The 26933-nt window shown below is 48.9% G+C and overlaps 1 protein-coding gene across 4 annotated transcripts in view; it reads right to left on the reverse strand.

The window, feature by feature from the left end:
- POLG (DNA polymerase gamma, catalytic subunit) overlaps window positions 1-26933 on the reverse strand; it is a 217455-nt gene that overhangs the window by 46638 nt on the left and 143884 nt on the right. For 3 of the 4 annotated variants that reach the window (XM_075345933.1, XM_075345936.1, XM_075345934.1), the window contains 2 exons: window positions 24093-24258; window positions 20749-20957 (listed from right to left, as the gene is read on the reverse strand). In XM_075345933.1, coding sequence (XP_075202048.1) covers window positions 20749-20957; window positions 24093-24258 — 375 coding nt within the window. The remainder of the gene's footprint in view (window positions 1-20748; window positions 20958-24092; window positions 24259-26933) is intronic. The other variant, XM_075345935.1, reaches the window with a different exon arrangement.

A 26933-nucleotide genomic window follows, 5' to 3' on the forward strand; every position in this document is an offset into this window, starting at 1 on the left:
TACTAATAAAATTATATGATTTTATATATAAGTAGTAAAGAATGAGCTTACAAGCAGTGCATATAGCGTACATGTTTGCAGCCCTGCTCCGGGTGACAGACATGCTGCTGAGGTGGCAGCTTCTGCAGCAAGAATACACTCCTGTAGAAAGCCCTGAGAGTGTAATAAAAAGCCCACAACCAGAGGTTGTGGCTTACCAGCCCGCTCTCTGTGTGCCCTCCGGATTCCACAGCTCAAAGCCCCAGTGAAGCGTCAGCCTTCCTAAACAGCAGCAGCTGCAGCATCCAGCGCCGTCCAGTGTAAGAACGCTGAGAAAATGGCGCTGGGAGGAGGAGGGGGGGCGGGTATTAGCCCAAGAGCGGGAAAACGGAGGGCCAGGGAGAGATACAGGGGAGGAAACATCTCCCCAGAGAGGAGTGTCCTCCCCTGCTGGCCGAGCGGTGGGCGGCGCCACGCTATGCATCCTGTATGCATGACATGCAGGGGAGCCGAAACCGAAACTAGGCCCAAACTGAAGCCGGGGCCTAGATTTTAAAATGCGGCCGACGAGCAGGCACCTTCGGCGCGGTTCTCAGGGGAAACCCCCAGAACCGGCCGGAAATTACAGTAACGATAAAACACATACTGTCCCCCTAATAAAAGTACCCGGGACCCCTGAAAAACGTCTCAATACTTCGCTTTGAGACGCAGGGCCATGTCCCTGGAGAGGGGGGTAAATGCTCCTTCCAGCAGGAACCAGACAGGGCTGCGGATGGAGACCGGTTTTCTGCAAGCAGAGAGGACCGTGGAGGCTCCCACTTCAACCCAGAGCCTCTCAGAGGATGTGAAGGAGCGCGGCATGTGAAGGCTCCAGCCTTATAAGTCAACCTTAACAGCACCGCCGACAGAGTGGGGTGTGAAGGGACATGCCGGGAGTCCAGACTGGACCCGCTTTTCTTCCAAATCTTTAAAATTAAAATAAAAAAATATCAGAGAATGCAAGTGTGTGTGTACTCCTGAAACACAAAGCATTGAACTGGCTAGATTGTCATCCAGGGGGTGTATATAGCCCGGAGGGAGGAGCTACACGTTTGAGTGTAGTACTTTGTGTGTCCTCCGGAGGCAGAAGCTATACACCCATGGTTTGGGTCTCCCATAAGGAACGATAAAGAAAAAGTTATGGCTTGGAAGAAGGGGAGGAAAAAAACTAAAAAAATTGCCGGGGGGTGCAGGGGTTTTGGATGTGATTTTCAGCATTTGAGGGGTGCACATTGGTGACACTTCTGTATTTCCTGTTAGTCTCTCTAAGCCACTACAAATGTGATGTGGTCATTGGGAAATTTAGGAATTACTGATAATTTTTTTTTTTCGTGTTCGGAAGTTAGAAGGGTTAAATGTCTGTTCCAAAGATGGTGCTGATGTAAATTAGACAAGTGGTAAATGTGACAACACTCTCATTTAAGGTCATAAAAATTCAGTTTAAAAATTGTGAACTCTTCAAAAATGTACTTCAAATTGCTAATGTTATCACAAACGCAAAAAAATATTCTAAATTTACCACTGACATGAAGTACAATATTAAATATTTCAAAAAACTGACCCGCACATCCTACAAGTGTGTATAGGTGCCAGCTGAAAAATCCATTTTGTATGAAGTACAATATGTCAGGAAAAAAAAAACAAAACTGTCTCGGAATCATTGGGATCGTTTAAAGCGTTCCAGAGTTATCACAAAGTGGCACTGGTCAGAACTGAAAAAATTGGCGCGGTCAGGAAGGTGAAAACAGGGAGAAGGGATGAAGCATTAAAGGAGTATTCCCATCTCCAAGATCCTATCCCAATATGTAGTAGGTGTAATAATAATAATAATAATAAATAATAGAATATCTCCAGTTAGAAATATAGTATAGTTCTCCTGATATAGCCATGTTTCCTACCTCATGTTCAGGGCATTGCAGTTTAAGTATCCATGGTTATGACTAGAGCTGGTCAAACTCACAAAAAACCGGAACCAGCGGGTCCCTGCTAAATAAAAAAAAAAATAAAACAAAAAAAGCCCACATCCGCTCTGGAATCCGGTACCCATATAAGTCTATGGGGACCAGAATCCAGATATTAAACACGTTGGTGGAAAGGATAGGGGGGTAGGATCGCACGCGGTGTACTCACGGAGGTTGTGTCATGGCGGCACACTCCTCCTGGGTCACGCTTTCCCTTCCGGAGCAGACAATTGAATATTCACTGCTTTGCCCGCCCACCGTCGCATGTAATTGGTTGCAGTTAGATGCGCCCCGACCCTGAGTGTCAGCTGATTGCAACCAATCACAGGCGCCAAGACGGCGAGTGGGCAGGGAAAACAGTGCAAGTGTCTTCGGATCAGTATGGTGGTATAAAATTAACGGAATAAATAAAACTATCAGTGCAGGGTCCCTGTATTCTGATACCAGCACAGATAAAGCAAGCCCACGGGCTGAAGCCCCCAGCTGTTGGGCTTTATCTGTGCGGTGTATGAAAATAAGCCCAGAGTCACATGTGCGAGTCGGGAATGACATCACCCAGCACGGCCTGCCGCTCTCCAAACATGAGCGTGCAGGTACATAGAAACACATGCGGCCGACCCGCTCCTGTCAGAAGAGTGTGCGGCTCTGCCGTGTGATGCGAAGCGAGTCTCTCGCAAGTGTGATTCCGGCTTAAGAGAAACCACATGCGGCTTTTTTTTAATTTAAATAATTAAAAAAAAACCAAAAACACGACGTTTGGTCCCCCCAATTTTGATACCCAGCCAAGAGAAAGCCAGCTGGGCGCTAGTATTCTCAGCCTGCAGGCGCCCGGTATTGCCACATCCATTAGATGTGACAATCCCGCTGCTTTACCGTCTCTTCTCGTTGCCCTGGTACAGTGGCAATCGGGGTAATTGCAGAGCACAGCTTCTACTAAACCCTAGGTTAGTGATGGCACATATCATGAACTACAAGTCATCCTGCAAAAATTATGCCATCATATGGCTAGGTCATCGGAAAAATAAAATTTTGGCCCTTTGAGGAAGGGGAAGAAAAAAAGCAAGTGCAAAGTCAAAAATTGGATATAACCTGAAAGGAGTGTCTGTATTCCTGGTTGCTGGGGGAGGGTACTCCTCAAGTGAGGATTCAGGTAGTAGCTTCTCCTACATTACTATCACAATATATAGCGATAAGGGTCTTTGAACAAGCAAACAGCTCAGGAAAGTAAAAACCTTATTAAATGGTGCAAAAATCATGCGGAAAATTGCAATATTGCTAGAAAGAGAAAAACTGGCAGTGTGTAATAGCTGCTAGTGATTGTAATATTGTTCAATTCTTGCAAAACCAGATCTTTCAACTTGCTTAAAATGTATTGATTGTCGGCATAAAATTTCAGTGTAATAAGTGGATACCACCTGATGCTAAGCTGTAAGACATGCGCCTATATGAACGACCATCGACTTTCCATCAACCACAACAGCGATCTTTTGAGTGAACATTTGCTTGTGTAATAATGAGCTTGTAGGCATAATAACGATGCAATAACTATGCTCGCGTCAAGCGCCATTGTTAAAAAAAAAAAAGAAGGGAATTTTGTTTACTTACCGTAAATTCCTTTTCTTCTAGCTCCAATTGGGAGACCCAGACAATTGGGTGTATAGCTACTGCCTCCGGAGGCCAAACAAAGTATTACACTTAAAAGTGTAAGGCCCCTCCCCTTCTGGCTATACACCCTCCCGTGGGATCACGGGCTCCTCAGTTTTAGTGCAAAAGCAAGAAGGAGGAAAGCCAATAACAGGTTTAACCCCTTAAGGACGAAGCCAGTTTTGTCCTTAATGCCCAGGCCATTTTTTGCAATTCTGACCAGTGTCACTTTATGAGGTCATAACTCTGGAACGCTTCAACGGATCCCGGTGATTCTGACATTGTTTTTTCGTGACATATTGTACTTCATGATAGTTATAAATTTAGAACGATATTTTTTGCTTTTATTTGTGAAAAAATCGGAAATTTGATGAAAATTTTGAAAATTTTGCAATTTTCAAACTTTTAATTTTTATGCCCTTAACCCAGAGAGTTATGTCAGACAAAACAGTTAATAAATAACATTTCCCACATGTCTACTTTACATTAGCGCAATTTCTGAAACAAAATGTTTTGGGGTTAGGAAGTTAGAAGGGGTCAAAGTTCATCTGCAATTTCCCATTTTTTCAACAAAATTCACAAAACCATTTTTTTAGGGACCACATCACATTTGAAGTGACTTTGAGAGGCCTAAGTGACAGAAAATACCTAAAAGTGACACCATTCTCAAAACAGCACCCCTCAAAGTACTCAAAACCACATCCAAGAAGTTTATTAACCCTTCAGGTGCTTCACAGGAACTAAAGCAAAGTGGAATGAAAAAAAGCAAAAAATAAAATTTTACCTAAAATGTTGCTCTACCCCAAATTTATTCACTTTTAGAAGAAATAACACAACAAAATGAACCCCAAAACTTGTTACCCACTTTCTTATGAACGCGCCAATACCCCACATGTGGTCAGAAACCTTTGTTTGGACAAATGGGAGGGCTCGGAACAGAAGGAGCAATATTTGAATTTTGGAAAGCAAATTTGGCTGAAATAGATTGCGGGCACCATGTTGCATTTACATGTCCGCTAAGGTACCTAAACAGCAGAAACCCCTCACAAGTGACACCATTTTGGAAACTAGACCCCTTAAGGCTTCTATCTAGGGGTATAGTGAGCATTTTGGATCCACAAGTACTTCACAGATTTTGATAACGTTACGTTGTCACATTGAAAATTTTCATTTTTTTCTCAAAAATGTTGCTTTAGCATCAATTTTTTCACTTTTTCAAGAGGTAATTCCAAAAATTTGACCCCAACGTTTGTTACCCACTTTTTTATGAGCGCGGTGATACCTCACTTGTGGTCTGAAACCTTTGTTTGGAGAAATGGGAGGGCTTGGAACGGAAGGAGCAATATTTGAATTTTGGAAAGGAAATTTGGCTGAAAAAGATTGCAGGCACCATGTCGCATTTGGAGGACCCCTAAGGTACGTAAACAGCAAAAAAACACCACAAGTGACCCCATATTGGAAACTAGGCCCCTCAAGGAATTTATCTTGATGTTTGGTGAGTACCCTGAACCTCCAGGTGCTTTACAGAAGTTTATAACGTTGAGCCATGAAAATAAAAAAATAAAATTTTACCACAAAATTGTTACTTCAACCAGGTAGCTTTTTTTTTCACAAGGGTAACAGGAAATAAATCACCATGAAATTTATTGCGCAATTTCTCCTGAGTTTGTTGATATCTTGTATGTGGTGGAAATCAACTGTTTGGGCACACTACAGGGCTCAGAAGAGAAGGAGTGCAGTTTGACTGCAAAATTGGCTGGAATCAATAGCGGACGCCATGTTGCATTAGGAGAGCCCCTGAGATGCCTAAGCAGTGGAGGTCCCCCACAAGTGACCCCATTCTGGAAATAAGACCCCTCAAGGCTTTAATCTAGGTGTATATTGAGCATTTTGAATCCACGAATACTTCACAGAATTTGATAAGCTTAGGTTGCCATATTGAAATTTTCATTTTTTTCACAAAAATGTTGATTTAGCGACACATTTTTCACTTTTTCAAGAGGCAACAACAAAACGTGTACCCCACAGGTTGTTATCTAATTTCTTGTGAGCGCAGGGATACCCCACATGTGGCCAAAAACCTTTGTTTGGATAAATGGGAGGGCTTGGAATGGAAGGAGCACCATTTGAATTTTGGAAAAGTTGAAGTAAATTGCGCGCACCATGTCACATTAGCAGGGCCCCTTGGGTACCTATACATCAGAAACCCCCCACAAGTGACCTCATTTTGGAAACTGGACCCCTCAAGGATTTTATTCAGGAGTATAGTAAGCATTTTGAATCCACAGGTACTTCACAAAAATGTTGCTGTAGCAACAAATTTCTCACTGTTAAGGGGGCTTTACACGCTGCGACATCGCTAATGCGGAGTCGTTAGGGTCACGGAATTGGTGACGCACATCCGGCCGCATTAGCGATGTTGCTGCGTGTGACACCGATGAGCGATTTTGCATCGTTGCAAAAACGTGCAAAATCGCTCATCGGTGACATGGGGGTCCATTCTCGATTATCGTTACTGCAGCAGTAACGATGTAGTTCGTCGCTCCTGCGGCAGCACACATCGCTATGTGTGACGCCGCAGGAACGAGGAACCTCTCCTTACCTGCCTCCCGGCCGCTATGAGGAAGGAAGAAGGTGGGCGGGATGTTCCGGCCACTCATCTCCGCCCCTCCGCTTCTATTGGGCGGCCGCTCAGTGACGTCACTGTGACGCCACACGGACCGCCCCCTTAGAAAGGAGGCGGTTCGCCGGTCACAGCGACGTCGCCGGGCAGGTAAGTATGTGTGATGCGTCTGCGCGATGTTGTGCGGCACGGGCAGCGATTTGCCCGTGTCGCACAACAGATGGGGGCGGGTACCCACACTAGCGATATCGGGACCGATATCGCAGCGTGTAAAGTAGCCTTTAGGCTATGTGGCCATGATCCAGCGACACGGCGTCTAGTACACAGTGTCAGCCTTCCTGCAGAGATGTGAGTGTTGTCCACGGGAGAACGCAGCTGCCCATGCCCACGATTTGGGTTCAGGCTGCTGTGGACTTTAGTTTTATTCTACCTGCAAAGAACACTCATCTCCGCAGCATAAATTGACATGCTGAGGCTCGGGAAGCTGCGCCACAGGTCGGTTTATGCTGCGGAGAAAAGAAACACAGTGGGCACGGGATTTCTAAAAATCCTTCCACTGTGCTTCTACTGCACAACGCAGCGTTATGGACGCAGGGAAAACACTCTGCGCCCAAAACGCTGCAAACCCTGATTGTGGGCACACAGCGTAAAATGCTACAGTGGATGAATGGATAGATGTCAAACATATATAACGTCCCACCCCCTGCATATTCTAAGCTGGCGCCCTTTAGTGCCTTTCATGTGACACTAAAGGATGCCTAGCCTTGTATTTAGCCCAAAAAAAAAAAAAAAAATTAAAATAAATGACGTGGGGTCCCCCCTATTTTTGATAGCCAGCTAGGGTAAAGCAGACAGCTGTAGCCTGCAAACCACAGCTGACAGCTTCATCTTGTCTGGTGATCAATTTGGAGGGCTCCCCAAGCTGTTTTTTTTTTTTAATTATTTATAAATAAATAATTAAAAAAAACAAACAAACGTGGGGTCCCCCCAAATTAGATCACCAGCCAAGGTGAAGCTGACAGCTGGGGTCTGGTATTTTCAGGATGGGAAGAGCCATGGTTATTGGACTCTTCCCAGCCTAAAAAAAGCAGGCCGCAGCCGCCCCAGAAGTGGCGCATCCATTAGATGCGCCAATTCTGGCGCTTCGCCCCAGCTCATCCCGCGCCCTGGTGCGTTGGCTAACAGGGTAATGAATGGGGTTGATACCAGGTGTGTAATGTCACCTGGCATCAAGCCCAGCAATTAGTTATGTCACGGCGTCTATCAGATACCCGACATAACTAATTGACAGTAATAAGAAAAAAAATTGACAACAAAAAAAAATTTATTTGAAAAAACACTCCCCAAAACATTCCCTGATTGACCAATTTATTGAAAAGAAAAAAAAAAATCCACTATAATCCATTTGGACGTCCCACGTCGCCTCTGGACCTTCTAGAATATGGGGGACACGTTCAGGGAACGTATCCCCCATTTTCTAGGAGGGCAGACCCTCCATTTGAGGAGAGTGGGTGCAAAAAGCTGCACCCACCCTCCCCGGGTCACAGCTGCACAGTGCTGAGCAGCAGCCAGCGTCTCTGAACACAGGAAGCTGTCATCTGCTCGGCACATGTGACCGGCGTCTGCAGAGAAGGAGGAGGGGGCCGCGGGGGATCAGCGCTCCGGTATGTATGACACCGGGGGACACCAGGGGGGGGGGGTAGGGGGGGACCCGGCAGGGCCTAGGGAGCAGGTTTCTGTCGTATGTGTTATGGCACATACGACAGAAACCATAGGAACACTGTAAATGCGGCCGGCGCGCTGCTGTGCTCTCCGATGCGCGCGGCCATTTTGGATTTTCGGGAGGGGGTTGGGGGTCGGGGGGGGCACTTTGGGGATACCGAGGGGACCGGAGGGAACCGGGAAAAAGATTTATCTCCCATCTGGCATGTTTGATCATGCCAGATGGGAGATAAATGATTTTTTACCGGCGCGGTCATTTACTATAACTTGACCGGTATACACCGTATACCGATCATCATCAGGTGAGCGGGGACCGGAAAAACCGGCCCGAATCATGATCTCCAGGGTCTCAGCTACCCCCGGCAGCTGAGACCCCGGAAATTTTCTGACTCTGGGGGGCGCTAGACCCTTTTTTCCGACCGCCGTTTTAAAACGGCAGAAAGGAATAAGTACCCTTTTTTAGTGCCGTTTTAAAACGTAACGCGGTCGTAATGGGGTTAAAGACAAATTCAATCCGAAGAAACCTCGGAGAACTGAAACCATTCAACATGAACAACATGTGTACCCGAAAAAACCAAAAATCCCTAAGAAAACAGGGCGGGTGCTGGGTCTCCCAATTGGAGCTAGAAGAAAAGGAATTTACGGTAAGTAAACAAAATTCCCTTCTTCTTTGTCGCTCCTAATTGGGAGACCCAGACAATTGGGACGTCCAAAAGCAGTCCCTGGGTGGGTAAAAGAATACCTTGTGATAGGGCCGTCAAACAGCCCTGTCCTACAGGTGGGCAACCGCCGCCTGAAGGACTTGTCTACCTAGGCTGGCGTCCGCCGAAGCGTAGGTATGCACCTGATAATGCTTGGTAAAGGTGTGCAGACTCGACCAGGTAGCCGCCTGGCACACCTGCTGAGCCGTAGCCTGGTGCCGTAATGCCCAGGACGCACCCACGGCTCTGGTAGAATGGGCCTTCAGCCCTGAAGGAACCGGAAGCCCCGCAGAACGGTAGGTTTCAAGAATTGGTTCCTTGATCCACCGAGCCAGGGTGGATTTGGAAGCTTGCGACCCTTTACGCTGACCAGCGACAAGGACAAAGAGTGCATCCGAGCGGCGAAAGGGCGCCGTGCGGGAAATGTAGATCCTGAGTGCTCTGACCAGATCCAACAAATGCAAACTTTTCTCAAATTGATGGACTGGATGAGGACACAAGGAAGGTAATGTGACATCCTGATTGAGATGAAAGGGGGGTACCACCTTAGGGAGAAACTCAGGAATCGGACGTAGAACCACCTTGTCCTGGTGAAACACCAGGAAGGGAGATTTGCATGACAGCGCCGCTAGCTCGGACACTCTCCGAAGAGACGTGACCGCTACTAGAAAGGCCACTTTCTGTGAAAGACGAGAAAGGGAAACATCCTTCATAGGCTCGAAAGGCGGCTTCTGGAGAGCAATTAGAACCTTGTTCAGATCCCAGGGCTCTAACGGCCGCTTGTAAGGAGGGACGATATGACAAACTCCTTGCAGGAACGTGCGTACCTGAGTAAGTCGTGCTAGGCGTTTCTGAAAAAATACAGATAGCGCTGAGACTTGTCCTTTAAGGGAGCTGAGCGACAAACCTTTTTCCAACCCGGATTGCAGGAAGGAAAGAAAAGTAGGCAATGCAAAAGGCCAGGGAGAAACTCCCTGAGCAGCGCACCAAGATAAGAATATCTTCCACGTCCTGTGGTAGATCTTGGCGGAGGATGGTTTTCTAGCCTGTCTCATGGTGGCAATAACCTTTCGAGATAATCCTGAAGACGCTAGGATCCAGGACTCAATGGCCACACAGTCAGGTTCAGGGCCGCAGAATTCAGATGGAAAAACGGCCCTTGAGACAGCAAGTCTGGTCGTTCTGGTAGTGCCCATGGTTGGCCCACCGTGAGGTGCCACAGATCTGGGTACCACGATCTCCTCGGCCAGTCTGGAGCGACGAGGATGGCGCGGCGGCAGTCGGCCCTGATCTTGCGCAGCACTCTGGGTAACAATGCCAGAGGTGGGAACACATAAGGTAGCCGGAACTGTGACCAATCCTGAACTAAGGCGTCTGCCGCCAGAGCTCGGTGATCGTGAGACCGTGCCATGAAAGCCGGGACCTTGTTGTTGTGCCGTGACGCCATCAGGTCGACGTCCGGCATCCCCCAGCGGCAACAGATCTCCTGAAACACGTCCGGGTGAAGGGACCATTCCCCTGGGTCCATACCCTGGCGACTGAGGAAGTCTGCTTCCCAGTTTTCCACGCCTGGGATGTGAACTGCGGATATGGTGGATGCTGTGTCTTCCACCCACGTCAGAATCCGCCGGACTTCCTGGAAGGCTTGCCGACTGCGTGTTCCACCTTGGTGGTTGATGTACGCTACCGCTGTGGAGTTGTCCGACTGAATTCGGATCTGCTTGCCTTCCAGCCACTGCTGGAAGGCTTGTAGGGCAAGATACACTGCTCTGATTTCCAGAACATTGATCTGAAGGGTGGACTCTTCCTGAGTCCACGTCCCTTGAGCCCTGTGGTGGAGAAACACTGCTCCCCACCCCGATAGACTCGCGTCTGTCGTGACTACCTCCCAGGATGGTGGTAGAAATGACTTTCCTTTCGACAAAGCGGTGGGAAGAAGCCACCACCGAAGAGATTCCTTGGCCGCCTGAGAAAGGGAGACGTCTCTGTCGAGGGACGTCGACTTCCCGTCCCATTGGCGGAGAATGTCCCATTGTAGTGGACGGAGATGAAACTGCGCGAAAGGGACTGCTTCCATTGCTGCTACCATCTTCCCTAGGAAGTGCATGAGGCGTCTCAAGGGGTGTGACTGGCCTTGAAGGAGAGATTGCACCCCTGTCTGTAGTGAACGCTGTTTGTCCAGCGGAAGCTTCACTATCGCTGAGAGAGTATGAAACTCCATGCCAAGATATGTTAGCGATTGGGTCGGGGTTAGATTTGACTTTGAAAAGTTGATGATCCACCCGAAACTCTAGAGAGTCTCCAGCGCAACGTTCAGGCTGTGTTGGCATGCCTCTTGAGAGGGTGCCTTGACAAGTAGATCGTCCAAATACGGGATCACAGAGTGACCTTGAGAGTGCAGGACTGCTACTACTGCTGCCATGACCTTGGTGAAGACACGTGGGGCTGTCGCCAGCCCGAAAGGCAGAGCTACGAACTGAAGGTGTTCGTCTCCTATAACGAAGCGTAGAAAACGCTGGTGCTCTGGAGCAATCGGCACGTGGAGATAAGCATCCTTGATGTCTATAGATGCTAGGAAATCTCCTTGAGACATTGAGGCGATGACGGAGCGAAGGGATTCCATTCGGAACCTCCTGGTTTTTACGTGCTTGTTGAGCAGTTTTAGATCCAGAACGGGACGGAATGACCCGTCCTTTTTTGGCACCACAAACAAGTTGGAGTAAAAACCGTGACCCTGTTCCTGAAGAGGGACGGGGGTCACCACTCCTTCCGCTTTTAGAGTGGACACCGCTAGCAGCAGAGCATCGACTCGGTCGGGAGGTGGAGAAGTTCTGAAGAAGCGAGTTGGAGGACGAGAGCTGAACTCTATCCTGTACCCGTGAGACAGAATGTCTCTCACCCAACGGTCTGTGACCTGTGGCAGCCAAATGTCGCCAAAGTGGGAGAGCCTGCCACCGACCGAGGATGCGGAGAGAGGAGGCCGAAAGTCATGAGGAAGCCGCCTTGGTAGCGGGTCTTCCGGCTGTCTTTTTTGGGCGTGACTGAGTCCGCCAAGAATCTGAGCTCCTCTGATCCTTTTGAGTCCTTTTGGACGAGGAGAATTGGGACCTGCCTGAGCCTCGAAAGGACCGAAACCCCGACTGTCCTCTCCTCTGTTGGGGTTTGTTTTGTCTGGGCTGAGGTAAGGATGAATCTTTACCCTTGGAGTGTTTAATGATTTCATCCAAGCGCTCACCAAACAGTCGGTCACGAGAAAAAGGCAAACTGGTTAAACACTTTTTGGAAGCAGAATCTGCCTTCCATTCTCTTAACCACAAGGCTCTGCGTAAAACCACGGAGTTGGCGGACGCCACTGCCGTACGGCTCGTAGAGTCTAGGACAGCATTAATCGCGTAAGACGCAAATGCAGACATTTGAGAGGTTAAGGGTGCCACCTGCGGAGCAGATGTACGTGTGACCGTGTCTATCTGTGTAAGACCAGCTGAAATAGCTTGGAGTGCCCATACGGCTGCGAATGCTGGAGCAAACGACGCGCCGATAGCCTCATAGATGGACTTCAACCAGAGCTCCATCTGCCTGTCAGTGGCATCCTTAAGTGCCGCCCCATCTTCCACTGCAACTAAGGATCTGGCTGCAAGCCTGGAGATTGGAGGATCCACCTTGGGACACTGGGTCCAGCCCTTGACCACGTCAGGGGGAAGAAGGGAATTTTGTTTACTTACCGTAAATTCCTTTTCTTCTAGCTCCAATTGGGAGACCCAGACAGTGGGTGTATAGCTACTGCCTCTGGAGGCCGCACAAAGAACTACACTTAAAAGTGTAAGGCCCCTCCCCTTCTGGCTATACACCCTCCCGTAGGAGTACGGATTCCTCAGTTTTAGTACCAAAGCAAGAAGGAGGAAAGCCAATAACAGTTTCAAAAACAAATTCAATCCGATAACTAGATCGGAGAACTTAAGAAACAACGTGAACAACATGTGCACCCGAAAAAAACGAAACCCTAAAAACAAATAGGGCGGGTGCTGGGTCTCCCAATTGGAGCTAGAAGAAAAGGAATTTACGGTAAGTAAACAAAATTCCCTTCTTCTTTTTCGCTCCTAATTGGGAGACCCAGACAGTGGGACGTCCAAAAGCAGTCCCTGGGTGGGTAAAAAGATACCACATGAACGGGCTGTCATACAGCCTCTTCCTACAGGTGGGCCACCGCCGCCTGGAGGACCCGTCTACCTAGGCTGGCGTCTGCCGAAGCGTAGGTATGCACTTGATAGTGTTTGGTAAACGTGTGCAGACTCGACCAGGTAGCCGCCTGGCACACTTGCTGAGCCGTAGCCTGATGCCTCAACGCCCAGGACGCACCAACGGCTCTGGTAGAATGGGCCTTCAGTCCAGATGGAATCTGAAGCCCAGCAGAACGGTATGTGTGAAGAATTGGTTCCTTGATCCACCGCGCCAGGGTGGATTTGGAAGCTTGCGATCCCTTATGCTGACCAGCGACTAGGACAAAGAGCGCATCCGAACGGCGTAGAGGCGCCGTGCGAGAAATGTAAATCCTGAGTGCTCTCACCAGGTCCAACAGATGTAAACCCTTTTCAAATTGGTGAACTGGATGCGGACACAAAGATGGCAAAGTGATATCCTGATTGAGATGAAAGGAAGAAACCACCTTGGGAGAAAACTCTGGAATTGGACGCAGTACTACCTTGTCTTGGTGAAACACCAGGAAGGGAGATTTGCAAGATAACGCCGCCAGCTCGGACACTCTTCGAAGAGATGTGACCGCTACAAGAAAAACTACCTTTTGTGAAAGCCGAGAAAGGGGAACCTCTTTCAAGGGCTCGAAAGGCGGCTTTTGAAGAGCAAGGAGAACCTTGTTCAGATCCCAGGGTTCCAATGGCCGTCTGTAAGGAGGAACGATATGACAAACTCCTTGGAGAAACGTGCGTACTTTAGAAAGCTGTGCCAAGCGCTTCTGAAAGAATACGGATAACGCGGAGACTTGACCCTTAAGCGAGCTAAGGGACAAACCTTTTTCCAACCCAGACTGCAGGAAGGAAAGAAAAATTGGCAATGCAAATGGCCAGGGAGAAAACCCTTGAGCCAAACACCACGCTAAGAATATCTTCCACGTTCTGTGATAGATCTTAGCTGAGGATGGTTTTCTAGCCTGTCTCATTGTGGCAACAACTCCCTGAGATAAACCTGAGGCCGCTAGGATCCAGGACTCAATGGCCACACAGTCAGGTTCAGGGCCGCAGAATTCTGATGGAAAAACGGCCCTTGAGACAGCAGATCTGGACGGTCTGGTAGTGCCCACGGCTGGCCTACCGTGAGATGCCACAGATCCGGGTACCACGACCTTCTTGGCCAATTTGGAGCGACGAGTATGGCTCGTTGGCAGTCGGACTTGATTTTCCGGAGAACTCTGGGTAACAATGCTAGAGGTGGGAACACATAGGGGAGTCGGAATTGCGACCAATCCTGAACCAATGCGTCTGCCGCCAGCGCTCGGTGATCGTGAGACCGTGCCATGAAAACTGGGACTTTGTTGTTGTGCCGTGACGCCATCAGATCGACGTCCGGCGACCCCCAGCGGCAACAGATCTGTTGAAACACGTCCGGGTGAAGGGACCATTCTCCTGCGTCCATGCCCTGGCGACTGAGAAAGTCCGCTTCCCAGTTTTCCACGCCTGGGATGTGAACTGCAGATATGGTGGACGCTCTGCTTTCCACCCACGTCAAAATCCGCTGGACTTCTTGAAAAGCTTGGCGACTGCGTGTTCCCCCTTGGTGGCTGATGTACGCCACCGCTGTGGAGTTGTCCGACTGAATCCGAATCTGCTTGCCTTCCAGCCATTGTTGGAAGGCTCGCAGAGCAAGATAGATTGCTCTGATTTCCAGAACATTGATCTGCAAGGTGGACTCTTCCTGAGACCACGTCCCCTGAGCCCTGTGGTGGAGAAACACCGCTCCCCACCCTGATAGGCTCGCATCTGTCGTGACCACTGCCCAGGACGGGGGAAGGAACGACTTTCCCTGTGACAATGAGTTGGGGAGAAGCCACCAAAGTAGAGAGTCCTTGGCAGTCTGAGAGAGGGAGACCGTCCTGTCGAGGGACGTCGATCTCCCATCCCATTGGCGCAGAATGTCCCATTGGAGAGGGCGCAGATGAAACTGCGCGAACGGGACTGCCTCCATTGCTGCTACCATCTTTCCTAGGAAATGCATGAGGCGCCTCAGTGAGTGCGACTGGCTCTGAAGGAGAGATTGCACTCCAGTCCGTAGCGAGCACTGCTTGTCCAGTGGAAGCCTCACTATCGCTGATAGAGTATGAAACTCCATGCCAAGATAAGTCAGAGATTGGGTCGGGATTAGATGAGACTTTGGAAAGTTGATAATCCACCCGAAAGTCTGGAGAGTGTCTAGCGCCACCTCCAGACTGTGTTGGCATGCTTCTTGAGAGGATGCCTTTATAAGCAGGTCGTCTAGATACGGGATGACCGAGTGACCCTGCGAGTGCAGAACAGCTACTACTGCTGCCATGACTTTGGTGAAGACCCGGGGGGCTGTTGCCAGACCGAAGGGTAACGCTACGAACTGTAGGTGCTCGTCGTGTATGACGAAACGTAGGAAACGCTGATGCTCTGGTGCAATCGGCACGTGGAGATACGCATCTTTGATGTCTATTGATGCTAGAAAATCTCCCTGAGACATTGAGGCTATGACGGAGCGTAGGGATTCCATCCGGAACCTCCTGACTTTTACGTGTCTGTTGAGCAACTTCAGATCCAGGACGGGACGATACGATCCGTCCTTTTTTGGGACCACAAACAGATTGGAGTAAAAACCGTGACCCTGTTCCTGAAGAGGGACGGAGGTCACCACTCCTTCCGCCTTTAGAGCGGCCACCGCCTGCCACAGAGCATCGGCTCGGTCTGGTGGTGGAGAAGTTCGGAAGAAACGAGTTGGCGGACGAGAACTGAACTCTATCCTGTACCCGTGAGATAGAATATCTCTCACCCAACGGTCTTTGACGCTTGCTAGCCAAATGTCGCCAAAGTGGGACAGCCTCCCACCGACCGCGGGCGTGGGTATCGGAGACCGCAAGTCAGGAGGACGTCGTTTTGGCAACGGTTCCTCCGGCTGGTCTTTTTGGGCGTGACTGAGACCTCCAAGGATTTGAACGTCTCTGGTCCTTTTGAGTCTTTTTTGACGAGGCGAATTGGGACCTGCCCTGTCCTCGAAAGGACCGATAACCAGACTGACCCCTCCTCTGTTGGGGCTTGTTTTGTCTGTGTTGCGGTAAGGAAGAGTCCTTACCCTTGGAGTGTTTGATGATTTCATCCAAACGCTCTCCAAACAATCGGTCACGAGAAAAAGGCAAATTGGTTAAGCACTTCTTGGAATGAGAATCTGCTTTCCAATGTCTCAACCACAGAGCCCTACGCAAAACAACTGAGTTGGCTGACGCCACTGCCGTGCGGCTTGTAGCGTCCAGAACAGCATTAATCGCGTACGACGCGAATGCCGCCATTTGCGAGGTCAATGGTGCTACCTGCGGGGCAAATGCACGTGTGACTGAGTCGACTCGCGCAAGCCCGGCCGTGATAGCTTGGAGTGCCCATACGGCCGCAAAAGAAGGCGCTAATGACGCTCCAATCGCTTCATAGATGGATTTCAGCCAGAGCTCCATCTGCCTGTCAGTGGCATCTTTAAGTGCCGCTCCATCTTCAACAGCAACCAAAGATCTAGCTGCAAGCCTGGAAATTGGAGGATCCACTTTTGGACACTGGGTCCAACCCTTGACCACTTCAGAGGGAAAAGGGTAGCGTGTATCTTTAAGTCGTTTAGGAAAACGCCTTTCAGGATAAGCGTGGGGTTTCTGGATTGCGTCTCTGAAGTCAGCGTGGTCCAGAAAAGTGCTTAATGTACGCTTAGGGTATCTGAAATGGATTCTCTCGTGCTGCGAAGCTGACTCCTCTACAGGAGGAGCTGGTGGGGAAATATTCAACATCTTATTGATGTTAAATATAAGATCATTAACTATGGCGTCACCATCTGGTGTATCTAGATTGAGAGCGGTCCCAGGATCAGAATCCTGATCAGTTACGTCCGCCTCATCACCCATAGATTCATCCCGCTGGGATCCAGACCATTGAGATGAATGTGAAGGCCCGTCATAACGAGCCCGCTTAGGCTGCCCGGGGCCATCGTCCGAGTCAGAGTCTTCACCCTGAGGTGTAGATGCCCGTCCCGGAGCTAGGAGCTGAGGGGGACCAGGGGGCAATGATTGCACAGTGTCCGTGGTCTGAAGTACAGGCCTAGCTCGCAATGTGTCAAGAATTTGTGACATAGTGAGAGACATTCTGTCAGCAAAAGCTGCAAACTCAGGTCCTGTCACCTGGACAGCATTCACAGGTGGTACACCCTGGGACACGTCCAGCAGAGGTCCCGACTGTGCAAGCGCCGCAGGGGCCGAGCACTGCACACAATGGGGGTCCGTGGAGCCTGCCGGTAGAAAAGTCCCACATGCGGTGCAGGAAGCATATAATGTCTGTGCTTTGGCACCCTTGCGTTTTACGGGCGACATGCTGCTGGCTCTCTGCATGTGAGAGAGTCTATAGCCAAAAGGGCGACCAGCGCTATGCAGTACAAAGTATTTGTAGCAACAAAATACTAAGAATACTACGAGCACAAGAGGGGGTGAGCCCTGGGGGCTGCTTACCGCCCGCTGAACAGCGGGTAAGAGGCTGCAGAATGCCTTGTCTGGGTCTCCCCGGCTCCCCTCTGCAGCGCAGCGTGTCTGGCAAGAATGGCTGCCGGCTTGTGTGGAGAGGGGCGGTCCGTGGGAGTTCCCAAACAAAAGTGCGGGAACAGTGTCCCCTCTGTGCTGACTGTGAGGGCTGGAGTATGTAAAAACGACTCCAGCCCTCAGCGCTGATGCACTGGCCAGCGTCCCGCCCCTCTCCTGACTGGCAGGTCTGGGGGCGGGAACGAACGAAAGCAGGCCGCAAAAGCCGGGGACTCGAGTTATCAGCGCGGCCGCCGTAAAAGCGCGGGCCGCGCTGAAGTCCCCGGCGCACTACAAGTGCCAGCCGCGCCGCTATTCCAGCGGCCGGCGCGACCGAGTCCTAGACGTGGGCAGCGTCCCGCCCCTCTCCTGACTGGCAGGTCCGGGGGCGGGAACGAACGGAAACAGGCCGCAAAAAGCCGGGGACTGTAGTTATCAGCGCGGCCGCCGTAAAAGCGCAGGCCGCGCTGAAGTCCCCGGCGCACTACAAGTGCCAGCCGTGCCGCAGCCCCAGCGGCCGGCGCGGCCGATCCCATAAGTGTGCCTGCTTCAGCTAAGCTGAATGAGGCCATGGCACAGGCGCCGCAGCGCTGACGTCCCCCGGCGCACTACAACACCCAGCATGCTGCGGTGTGAGCGCCAAATGCACGGGGACACAGAGTACCTTAAGGAAGCAGGGCCATGTCCCTGACGTACTCCGCTCCATCCAGCATCTTCTCCAGGGGCTGTAGATGGAGCCCGGTCTCAGTGCCTGGAGACCGGTAAATCCCACTTCACCCAGAGCCCTGTAAAAAGGGATGGGGAAGGAATCAGCATGTGGGCTCCTGCCGCCGTACCCGCAATGGGTACCTCAACCTTACAAACACCTCCGACATAAGTGGGGTGAGAAGGGAGCATGCTGGGGACACTGTATGTGTCCTCTTTTCTTCCATCCGACATAGTCAGCAGCTGCTGCTGACTAAAAACAATGGAGCTATGCGTGCGTGTCTGACCTCCTTGCGCACAAAGCTAAAACTGAGGAATCCGTACTCCTACGGGAGGGTGTATAGCCAGAAGGGGAGGGGCCTTACACTTTTAAGTGTAGTTCTTTGTGCGGCCTCCAGAGGCAGTAGCTATACACCCACTGTCTGGGTCTCCCAATTAGGAGCGAAAAAGAAAAGGATAACGTGTATCCTTAAGCCGTTTGGAAAAACGCTTATCTGGATAAGCGTGGTGCTTCTGGATTGCTTCTCTAAAGTGAGAGTGGTCCAGAAATACACTTAATTTACGCTTGAGATACCTGAAATGGAATTTCTCCTGCTGTGAAGCTGTCTCCTCTACAAGAGGATCAGGGGGAGAAATGTCCAACATTTTATTGATGGACGCTATAAGATCATTCACTATGGCGTCACCGTCAGGTGTATCCAAATTAAGAGCGGTCTCAGGATCAGAATCCTGATCAGCTACCTCCGCCTCATCATACAGAGAGTCCTGCTGGGACCCTGACCAGTGAGATGAAGTCGAGGGCCGCTCATAGCGAGCTCGTTTAGGCTGTCTGGGACTGTCGTCCGTGTCAGAGCCATCACCCTGGGATGTAAGTGACACCCCCGGATCCCGGAGCTGTTCCAACTGAGGGGGACCAGGGAGCAATGAGTTAACAGTGCCCATGGCCTGAGTTACTGGTCTAGACTGCAATGTTTCAAGAATTTTAGTCATAGTCACAGACAATCTGTCAGCAAAAACTGCAAACTCCGTCCCTGTCACCTGGACAGTATTCACAGGAGGTTCTGCCTGGGTCACCTCCAGCAGAGGCCCCGGCCGAGCAAGTGCCACAGGGGCCGAGCACTGCACACAGTGGGGATCAGTGGAACCTGGCGGTAGAACAGCCCCACATGCGGTACAAGCAGCATAGAAAGCCTGTGCCTTGGCACCTTTGCTTTTTGCGGTCGACATGCTGTTGTGTCCTCTGAGTAATCTAGGAGGGTATATAGGAGAGAATCACCGCAACCGTACAGTGCAATGTATAGCTGCAAGCATAAAATACAAATATACACTTCGGCACCAGTGGGGGTCAGCCCTTGAGGGCAGCTTACCGCCCGCTAAAAAGCGGGTGTGTGGGCACCAGAATCCCGTGTCTGGGTCTCCCAGTCTCCTCTCTCCAGCTCAGACTGCACACAGGAATGGCTGCCGGCGTCCTGTGAAGAGGGGCGGACCGTGGGCGTGCCTCAAACAAAGTGCGAGAAACTGGCGTCCCACTGTGCCCAGTGTGAGGGCTGGAGTATGCAAAGCAGACTCCAGCCCTCTGCGCTGACGTTCTGTACAGCGTCCCACCCTTCCCCTGACTGGCAGGCCTGGGGGCGGGAACGAAACGAAACTAGGCCGCAAAAAGCCGGGGACTCGAGTAATAAGCGCGGCCGTCATATATGCACGGCCAGCGCGGAAGTCCCCGGCGCACCACAAGTCCCAGCCGCGCCGCAACGAAAAAACTGACAACAGCGGCCGGCGCGGCAGTTTCAAAGACATGTCCCCTCTCAGCAGAGCTGTAGATAGGAATGGCACCAGCGCGCAGCGCTGTTGTCCCCGGCGCACTAACACACCCAGCAATGCTGCGGTGTGGGCGCGATATATACGGGGACACAGAGTACCTTGACGTAGCAGGGCCTGTCCCTGACGATACTCAGCTCCATATCCAGCAGAGTCTCCAGGGGCTGTGGATGGAGCACGGTCTCAGTGCCTGGAGACCGGTAAAATCCCACTTCACCCAGAGCCCGAAGGGGGATGGGGAAGGATGCAGCATGTGGGCTCCAGCCTCCGTACCCGCAATGGGTACCTCAACCTTAACAAACACCGCCGACAAAGAGTGGGGTGAGAAGGGAGCATGCTGGGGGCCCTAGTATGGCCCTCTTTTCTTCCATCCGACATAGTCAGCAGCTGCTGCTGACTAAACAGTGGAGCTATGCATGTATGTGTGCCTCCTTCGCACAAAGCATGAAAACTGAGGAGCCCGTGATCCCACGGGAGGGTGTATAGCCAGAAGGGGAGGGGCCTTACACTTTTAAGTGTAATACTTTGTGTGGCCTCCGGAGGCAGTAGCTATACACCCAATTGTCTGGGTCTCCCAATTAGGAGCGACAAAGAAAAAAAAGTTCCTGTCTAATAGAGCCTTAAGATCAGTAAATAGGAGAATTGCTCTTCAAATTGTGGAGCCAGGGGAAAGTGATCATGCAGGACTGATAGCAGCTTGGTCAGGAGCGGACAGGGAGGAGTGGTGAAGTGAATATTTATTAGAAAAGATAAAACTGAGAACAATACCTTGTAAGCAGATTTGTGATCTGAAGAGCAAGTGCAGCCCGGTATCTGTCCTCGCTACGCACTAAATATCGAACTTCATCATGGATGCTAATGCAGAAGCGCCCGTCAATGTCGTACTCTTCAAAAAGCCACTTCATGGCTACTAGCATAAGATGCAGGTAGTCAACAGCCGAACTCTGTACAACCCAGTTCACTCTACTGGTTATAAACTAGGAAAAGAAAAAAAAAATATCACCACAGAAATTGAATGTGTACTTACTGAAAAATTCTTCTCTTTGAATTAAGTGGGGAATACAATAGAGGCTTAACACTAGGTACAAAAAAGCGTTAGCTAAAGGCCCCCCATCACACATAGCGATGTCGTTAAGAGAGATCGCTGAAACTTCACAGGTTTTGTGACGCAACAGCGACCTTGCTAGCGATCTCGCTCCTCAGTGCCGGCCCACCCCCCGATCATGCAATCGGACCTCAGTCACAGGGACACTCGCATGACACTCGGCTCTGCTGTACTGCCAGCGTGAGCTGAATGTCATGCAAGGGTATCGCAGTAATCCCCGTGTGGCCCCAGCCTTAGGTTGAGAATATGGGCATGAGTGTGATGGGGGCATTACACCAGAACCTATTTCACTCATGGCGTTTCCTTCCTTACCAGCTAAGATTGTGTTGACTATGCCCTGGTTGGTGAAACACCATCTCACCATCATTTGGGAGACTTGCAAGGTTAAGTCTTGGAGGAGGTTTTGTTTTTCCAATTGTTTATCTAAATCCTTGGCATCTAGGAGATCACTTCTTCCAGATTTTAATCAGGACTTTAAGGGTAAGTTCACACAGCACGTTTTTTTGGGTGGATTTTTGCTCAGAAAAGTGCATGACACTGCTTCCCCAGCAAAGTCTGAGTTTTCATTTTTGCTGTGTGCACACAGCGTTTTTTTTTAGCTGCGTTTTTGTGGTGCCCACCAATGCAGCATGTCAATTATTTTTTGCATTTTTCACTGCGTTTTCCACCCATTGAGTTCAATGAGATGTTCAAAAATGCAATGAAAAACGCAAATTGCAAATATAGCTGCGTTTTAGTGCGTTTCTATGACGAAAAACGCAGCTATAAACGCAAGGGGTGGGTAGTAAAGTGACATTTAAAGGAAGAGGATTGCTTCTGGCAGTAAACACAGAAGCGTGAATCCTCCCGGTACCGCTACAATCTCCCGTCCTGCGCCATGTCTGTTCCCGTGCGGCGCCATGTCCGGGCAGGAGGTGGAAGCAGCTGCGAAATCAAAAGTGAACAGTAGAAAAAAAAAAAAGTCATACTCACCTGTCTGCAGACTCCCGGTGCCATGTCCGCTCCCAGCTCCTCTCCCGGTACTGCCAACCCCGCTCTGGCTGTGTGCCGATTCCCGGGCACGTCCGATAGCTGCAGGACCTGGCGGTGGATCACCTGATGCGGTCACCTGACGCATCAGCTGATAGTTTAAGCCGGCCGGACGGTAAAAAGCCAGCGTCACTGCGAGACAAACTATCAGCTGATGCCGTCAAGAGACCGCTTCACTGATTACCGGCAGCTCCTGCAGCGATCGGACGGGAATCAGCACGGACGTGTGTATTTTTTTTAATTTTTTTTATTTTTTTTGGCACTGATGCCATCAGCTGATTGTATAAACGGCTTTTATACAATCAGCTGCTCTGTGATGTGATTCACATCCTTGAACATGACACATCATCTTATCGCTTTGCCTTCCAGCAAACCGATCACATGATAATGGATCCGGATTGGACGGTGCAGAACCCTTGACCAAGGATTACTGTGGAGGGGGGTTCTTTATTTCAATAAAGATGGAGTTACTAATTGTGTTGTGTTTTATTTGTAATAAAAATATTTTTCTGTGTGTTGTGGTTTTTTTTTTTTTTATCTTTACTAAAAATTTATGGTGGCCATGTCTAATATTGGCGTGACACCATGAATTTCGGGCTTAGGGCCAGCTGATAATATACAGCTAGCCCTAACCCCACTATTACCCAGCGAGCCACCCGGCATCAGGGTAGCTGGAAGATTTTGATATCGCCAGAAGATGGTGCTTCTATGAAAGCGCCATTTTCTGGGGTGGGTGCGGACTGCAATTTGCAGCGGGGGTGCCCAGAAAGCTTGGGCACCCTTCACTGCGGATTCCAATCCCTAGCTGCCTAGTTGTATCTGGCTGGACTCAAAAATTGGGCGAAGCCCACGTCATTTTTTTTTTAAAATTATTTCATGAAATTCATAAAATACTTAAAAAAAAAAAAAAAGGGCTTCCCTATATTTTTGGTTCCCAGCCGGGTACAAATAGGCAGCTGGGGGTTGGGGGCAGCCCGTACCTGCCTGCTGTACCTGGCTAGCATACAAAAATATGGCAAAGCCCACGTCATTTTTTGGGGGGGGGGGCAAAAAACTCCTGCATACTGTCCTGGATGGAGTATGCTGAGCCTTGTAGTTCTTTAGCTGCTGTCTGCTCTCCTGCATACACTAGTGGATGGAGTATGCTGAGCTTTGTAGTTCTGCTCCCCCGCCTCTCCCTCTAGCATACAGTCCTGGATGGAGTATGCTGAGCCTTGTAGTTCTGCAGCTGTCTGCTCTCCTGCATACACTAGTGGAGAATGAAGTACATATTGAAGAAGGAAATTACATCAGACCTTTTTTTTTTTTCTTCTTTAATCTGTAATGGCATTGATCACTGATAAAAAAAAAAACGCATAAAAACGCAGTGCGCAAAAATGCAGCAAAAAAAGCACCAAAAACGCATGCGTTTTTTGCCGTGGGTGCGTTTTTGTGCGTTTTTTTGGCCGCAAAAACAGCACAAAAACGCAGCGTCAAAAAAACGCAGTGTGTGAACTTAGGCTAAGGATGTTTTTTCTGAGAATGTATGTGACATTCTTTCCCAATCATCTGATTGTGCTATCGAATTCATAACAAGGGCCAAATTGCCTAAATCTCGTCTGCTTAACCAACTGGATCTGAGAGCAGCACATGGCAGACACAAATGCCACCGTTAGACCGCTGGTTGCCATAGCAACCCATCGGCACCCATATCCCTCTGTCAAGCTCCTCATGTGACACTGTCATTATTGAGGGTTTAAAATGCTGGGATCAGAGCTATATCCGGTCCCAGCACATGTAGCAGGAGCTCAGCTGTGTATAACTACAGTAAGTCCTAATGCAGTAAACCACCTGCAATCTGGATGTATAGTTACATCTATTGGCAGAGAGGGGGTTACATTTTACAGATTTTTGAACTTTCGAAAGACATGCTGATAAATAGAGATTTACTTTAAAAGCTATAACACTAAACAGTATACACAACATAGCAATTTCTTACCTCTCCCTTTACAGTGGCAGGTTCCAGTGCTCGGCTGATGCGACATCCTAGGACCGGGGTACTTGGGGAGGGGCTCATAGCTATGCTCTCCAGCTTGTTAAACATCTGGGACTCTGTACCTCCAGTCCAAATCTTCTGACTAATTAAATTCCATTTCCTTCTAGAGCTGTTTGTTGAGAGAAATACATGCTAAGGATGCAGCTTTACCTTAGATCTTAAGTCAATGACTCATTTCACCATGTACTAGTAGTGATACGCATTAGAAATATAGACCACTTTCTGCACATGCACACGATGACTTGCGCCTACAAGATGGCAATCTTTAGCGTCGAGGAACCAATCTATGAGCACTATAAGGGGCTCACTAGTAATAACGAGTGAATAGTCATCATTTCTAAAGAAATAAGATTCCATTTCACTAGCAATTCAACATTTTTCAATAGTAGAAATGGTTTTACATTTCAGTCTCATTAATTAGATAGAATGTATTTTTAAAAAATTGCGCTCTATTTTTTACATTCCCTAGGGTCCGTCATATTGAAGACACACATTTCCCCTTTATAGACACTACAGTAGGGTGTGTGTGCTGTATGGCAGCTTTACTGAATGTTCTCAGTGAGAGGAACAAAATTATAATCTTGTAATACCTTTTAATGGCTAACTAAAATAAAATAAAGTGATGTTACAAAGCAAGCTTTCGAGACATCTCAGGTCCCTTCATCAGGCATAGTATGACAAAATATCTGAAGAAACACAGATGGCAGCTGTAATGCATCCCAGTGGAGAGAGACTATTATTGGCTGTAGGGAATAGTCTGCTGCCCCCAGAGACCCGAGAAGATGCTTACAGAGCCTTATCTATCTGCATTATGCCTTGTCTTACAAAAGGGATTGATTGATATTTTTGAGCTATCCTTAGAATACCACCCTCAGTAATTAGCTAAAATTCAGTCCAGCAGTGGCTGGTTATAAGCGATGTACGGGGCAGAACACAGGGGCCATATACATTGTCAACTATTGTTCACTTCAACTTCAATGCTAGAAAAAGTGCAGCATTCGGCAGAAGATTCTAAGCAATGTACAAGGCTGGTGTGTTGTGCCCCACACATCGCCTATATTCAGCCGCTGCCAGACTGAATTTCAGCTGATTACTAAGTGTACCGGGTGATGTACCCCGACCGACTTCATATTGATGACTTATCCTAGGAGGCAGCTCTTACACGTTATTAAATGTATTAATAGTCCAATACCGAACGTTTTGGCTTATAACCAGTCTTTTTCAGAACAAATGTCAAATATTGGACTGTTAATACATTTACTAGAGGTGGAAAAGCCATCTCCTTTCTTTTGTACTGATTGATGGCTCAAGTGAATTACGAACCACTGGGACGTGTACCTAGATACTCCAGATTCACATGGTTTCCCTTCATAATATTATTTAAAAAACATTATAAAATAATCATAATGTAAAACTACATAAAATTACAAATCAGCCGACACGTGCGAGAATCACGGCCGGCTCACCGAAGCAGCCGGTGGTGATCACCCCTTCATGATTTAGGATGTACTGTTACATCCTCTGTCGTCAAGGGGTTAGGCTGCTTTCACACTACGTTTATTTAACATGCGTCCTGAACGTTTTTTAACGCAGAAACAGATCCAGTGCAAATGCGTTTTCATTTCAATGCATTTGCAATGGACTCGCGTTAACATGCGTTCACCTGCGTTTGCGTGCGTTATAGTGAGGATCCAGCGACTTGCAGTTTTTTAACATCTTTCAAAAACGCTACTTGTAGCGTTTTTGAGCTGCGTCCAACTTCTGTAAATTGCTGGATCCTGACTAAACAGCACACAAACGCATGTGAACGCTGGCGTGCTGATAGGCAGGATCCTGCTTGCTCTACTGAGCATGCCCAGAAGCCAGCCTCCGTGATCAGTCTCTCTCTCTCCTCCCTCTCCCCCAACTGAGAGCTGCGGACACTCGTAACCAAGGTAAATATCGGGTAACCACTTATCTTAGTTACCCGATGTTTACGTTGGTAACGTGTGCAGGGAGCCCGGCTCCTAGCAGCTGCAGACGCTCGTGACCAAAGTAAATATCGGGTATCCAAGCAAGTATACCTGATGTTTACCTTGATTACGAGCCTCGCAGCTGTCAGATGCCGGCTCCCAGTCTGGCACGTTTAGTTCCCCTCACTCCCGATCACATGACTCCAATGCCCGCCCCTAAACATCCAGTGACAGGATCCTGCAAAATAAGACATGCGTTTGCATGCAGGATCCGCTTTTGCAGCAAAAAACCGTTCAGGACGCATGTTAAAAAGACGTAGTGTGAAAGCAGCCTTATATGATTTGTTTTTTGTTATTTATATTTCATTGTTAATTTATTCTCATTGTTTTGTCTCCCCTCATATGGGATCTTTGTGTCTAGGAAATCAAATGTTCAAGTTTTAGACTCTAGGTGTCCAAGAGCCCGGGGGCTACCCCACCCTTTCCTTCAATTTTGTTCTGACCATATCAAGCAATTTCTGTGCAACAACCAGTGTGGTTGGTAAAATGAATATGCATGTACCGACCTTTTATTAATTATTATATTTTTATCTGAAGACCTTTTTAAAAGGCCAAAACGTGTTGTATTTTAAGCATTTAAAAAAAATAAATAAATAAATAAACTAAAAAAAAACCCCAAACATTTATTATTCCTGGACCCCGCAATCATTGGTATATTTCCTATGGATTCACATGGTGTGCTTCTCAAACCTCTTTTCTACTACCATTGATATGTATCAGTGCCGGACAACCCCTTTAAGGACTTACATTACAACAGAGCAGTCTAAAGTCT

Source organism: Anomaloglossus baeobatrachus, chromosome 4, assembly GCF_048569485.1.
Source record: "Anomaloglossus baeobatrachus isolate aAnoBae1 chromosome 4, aAnoBae1.hap1, whole genome shotgun sequence".
NCBI classification, from domain to species: domain Eukaryota; kingdom Metazoa; phylum Chordata; class Amphibia; order Anura; family Aromobatidae; genus Anomaloglossus; species Anomaloglossus baeobatrachus.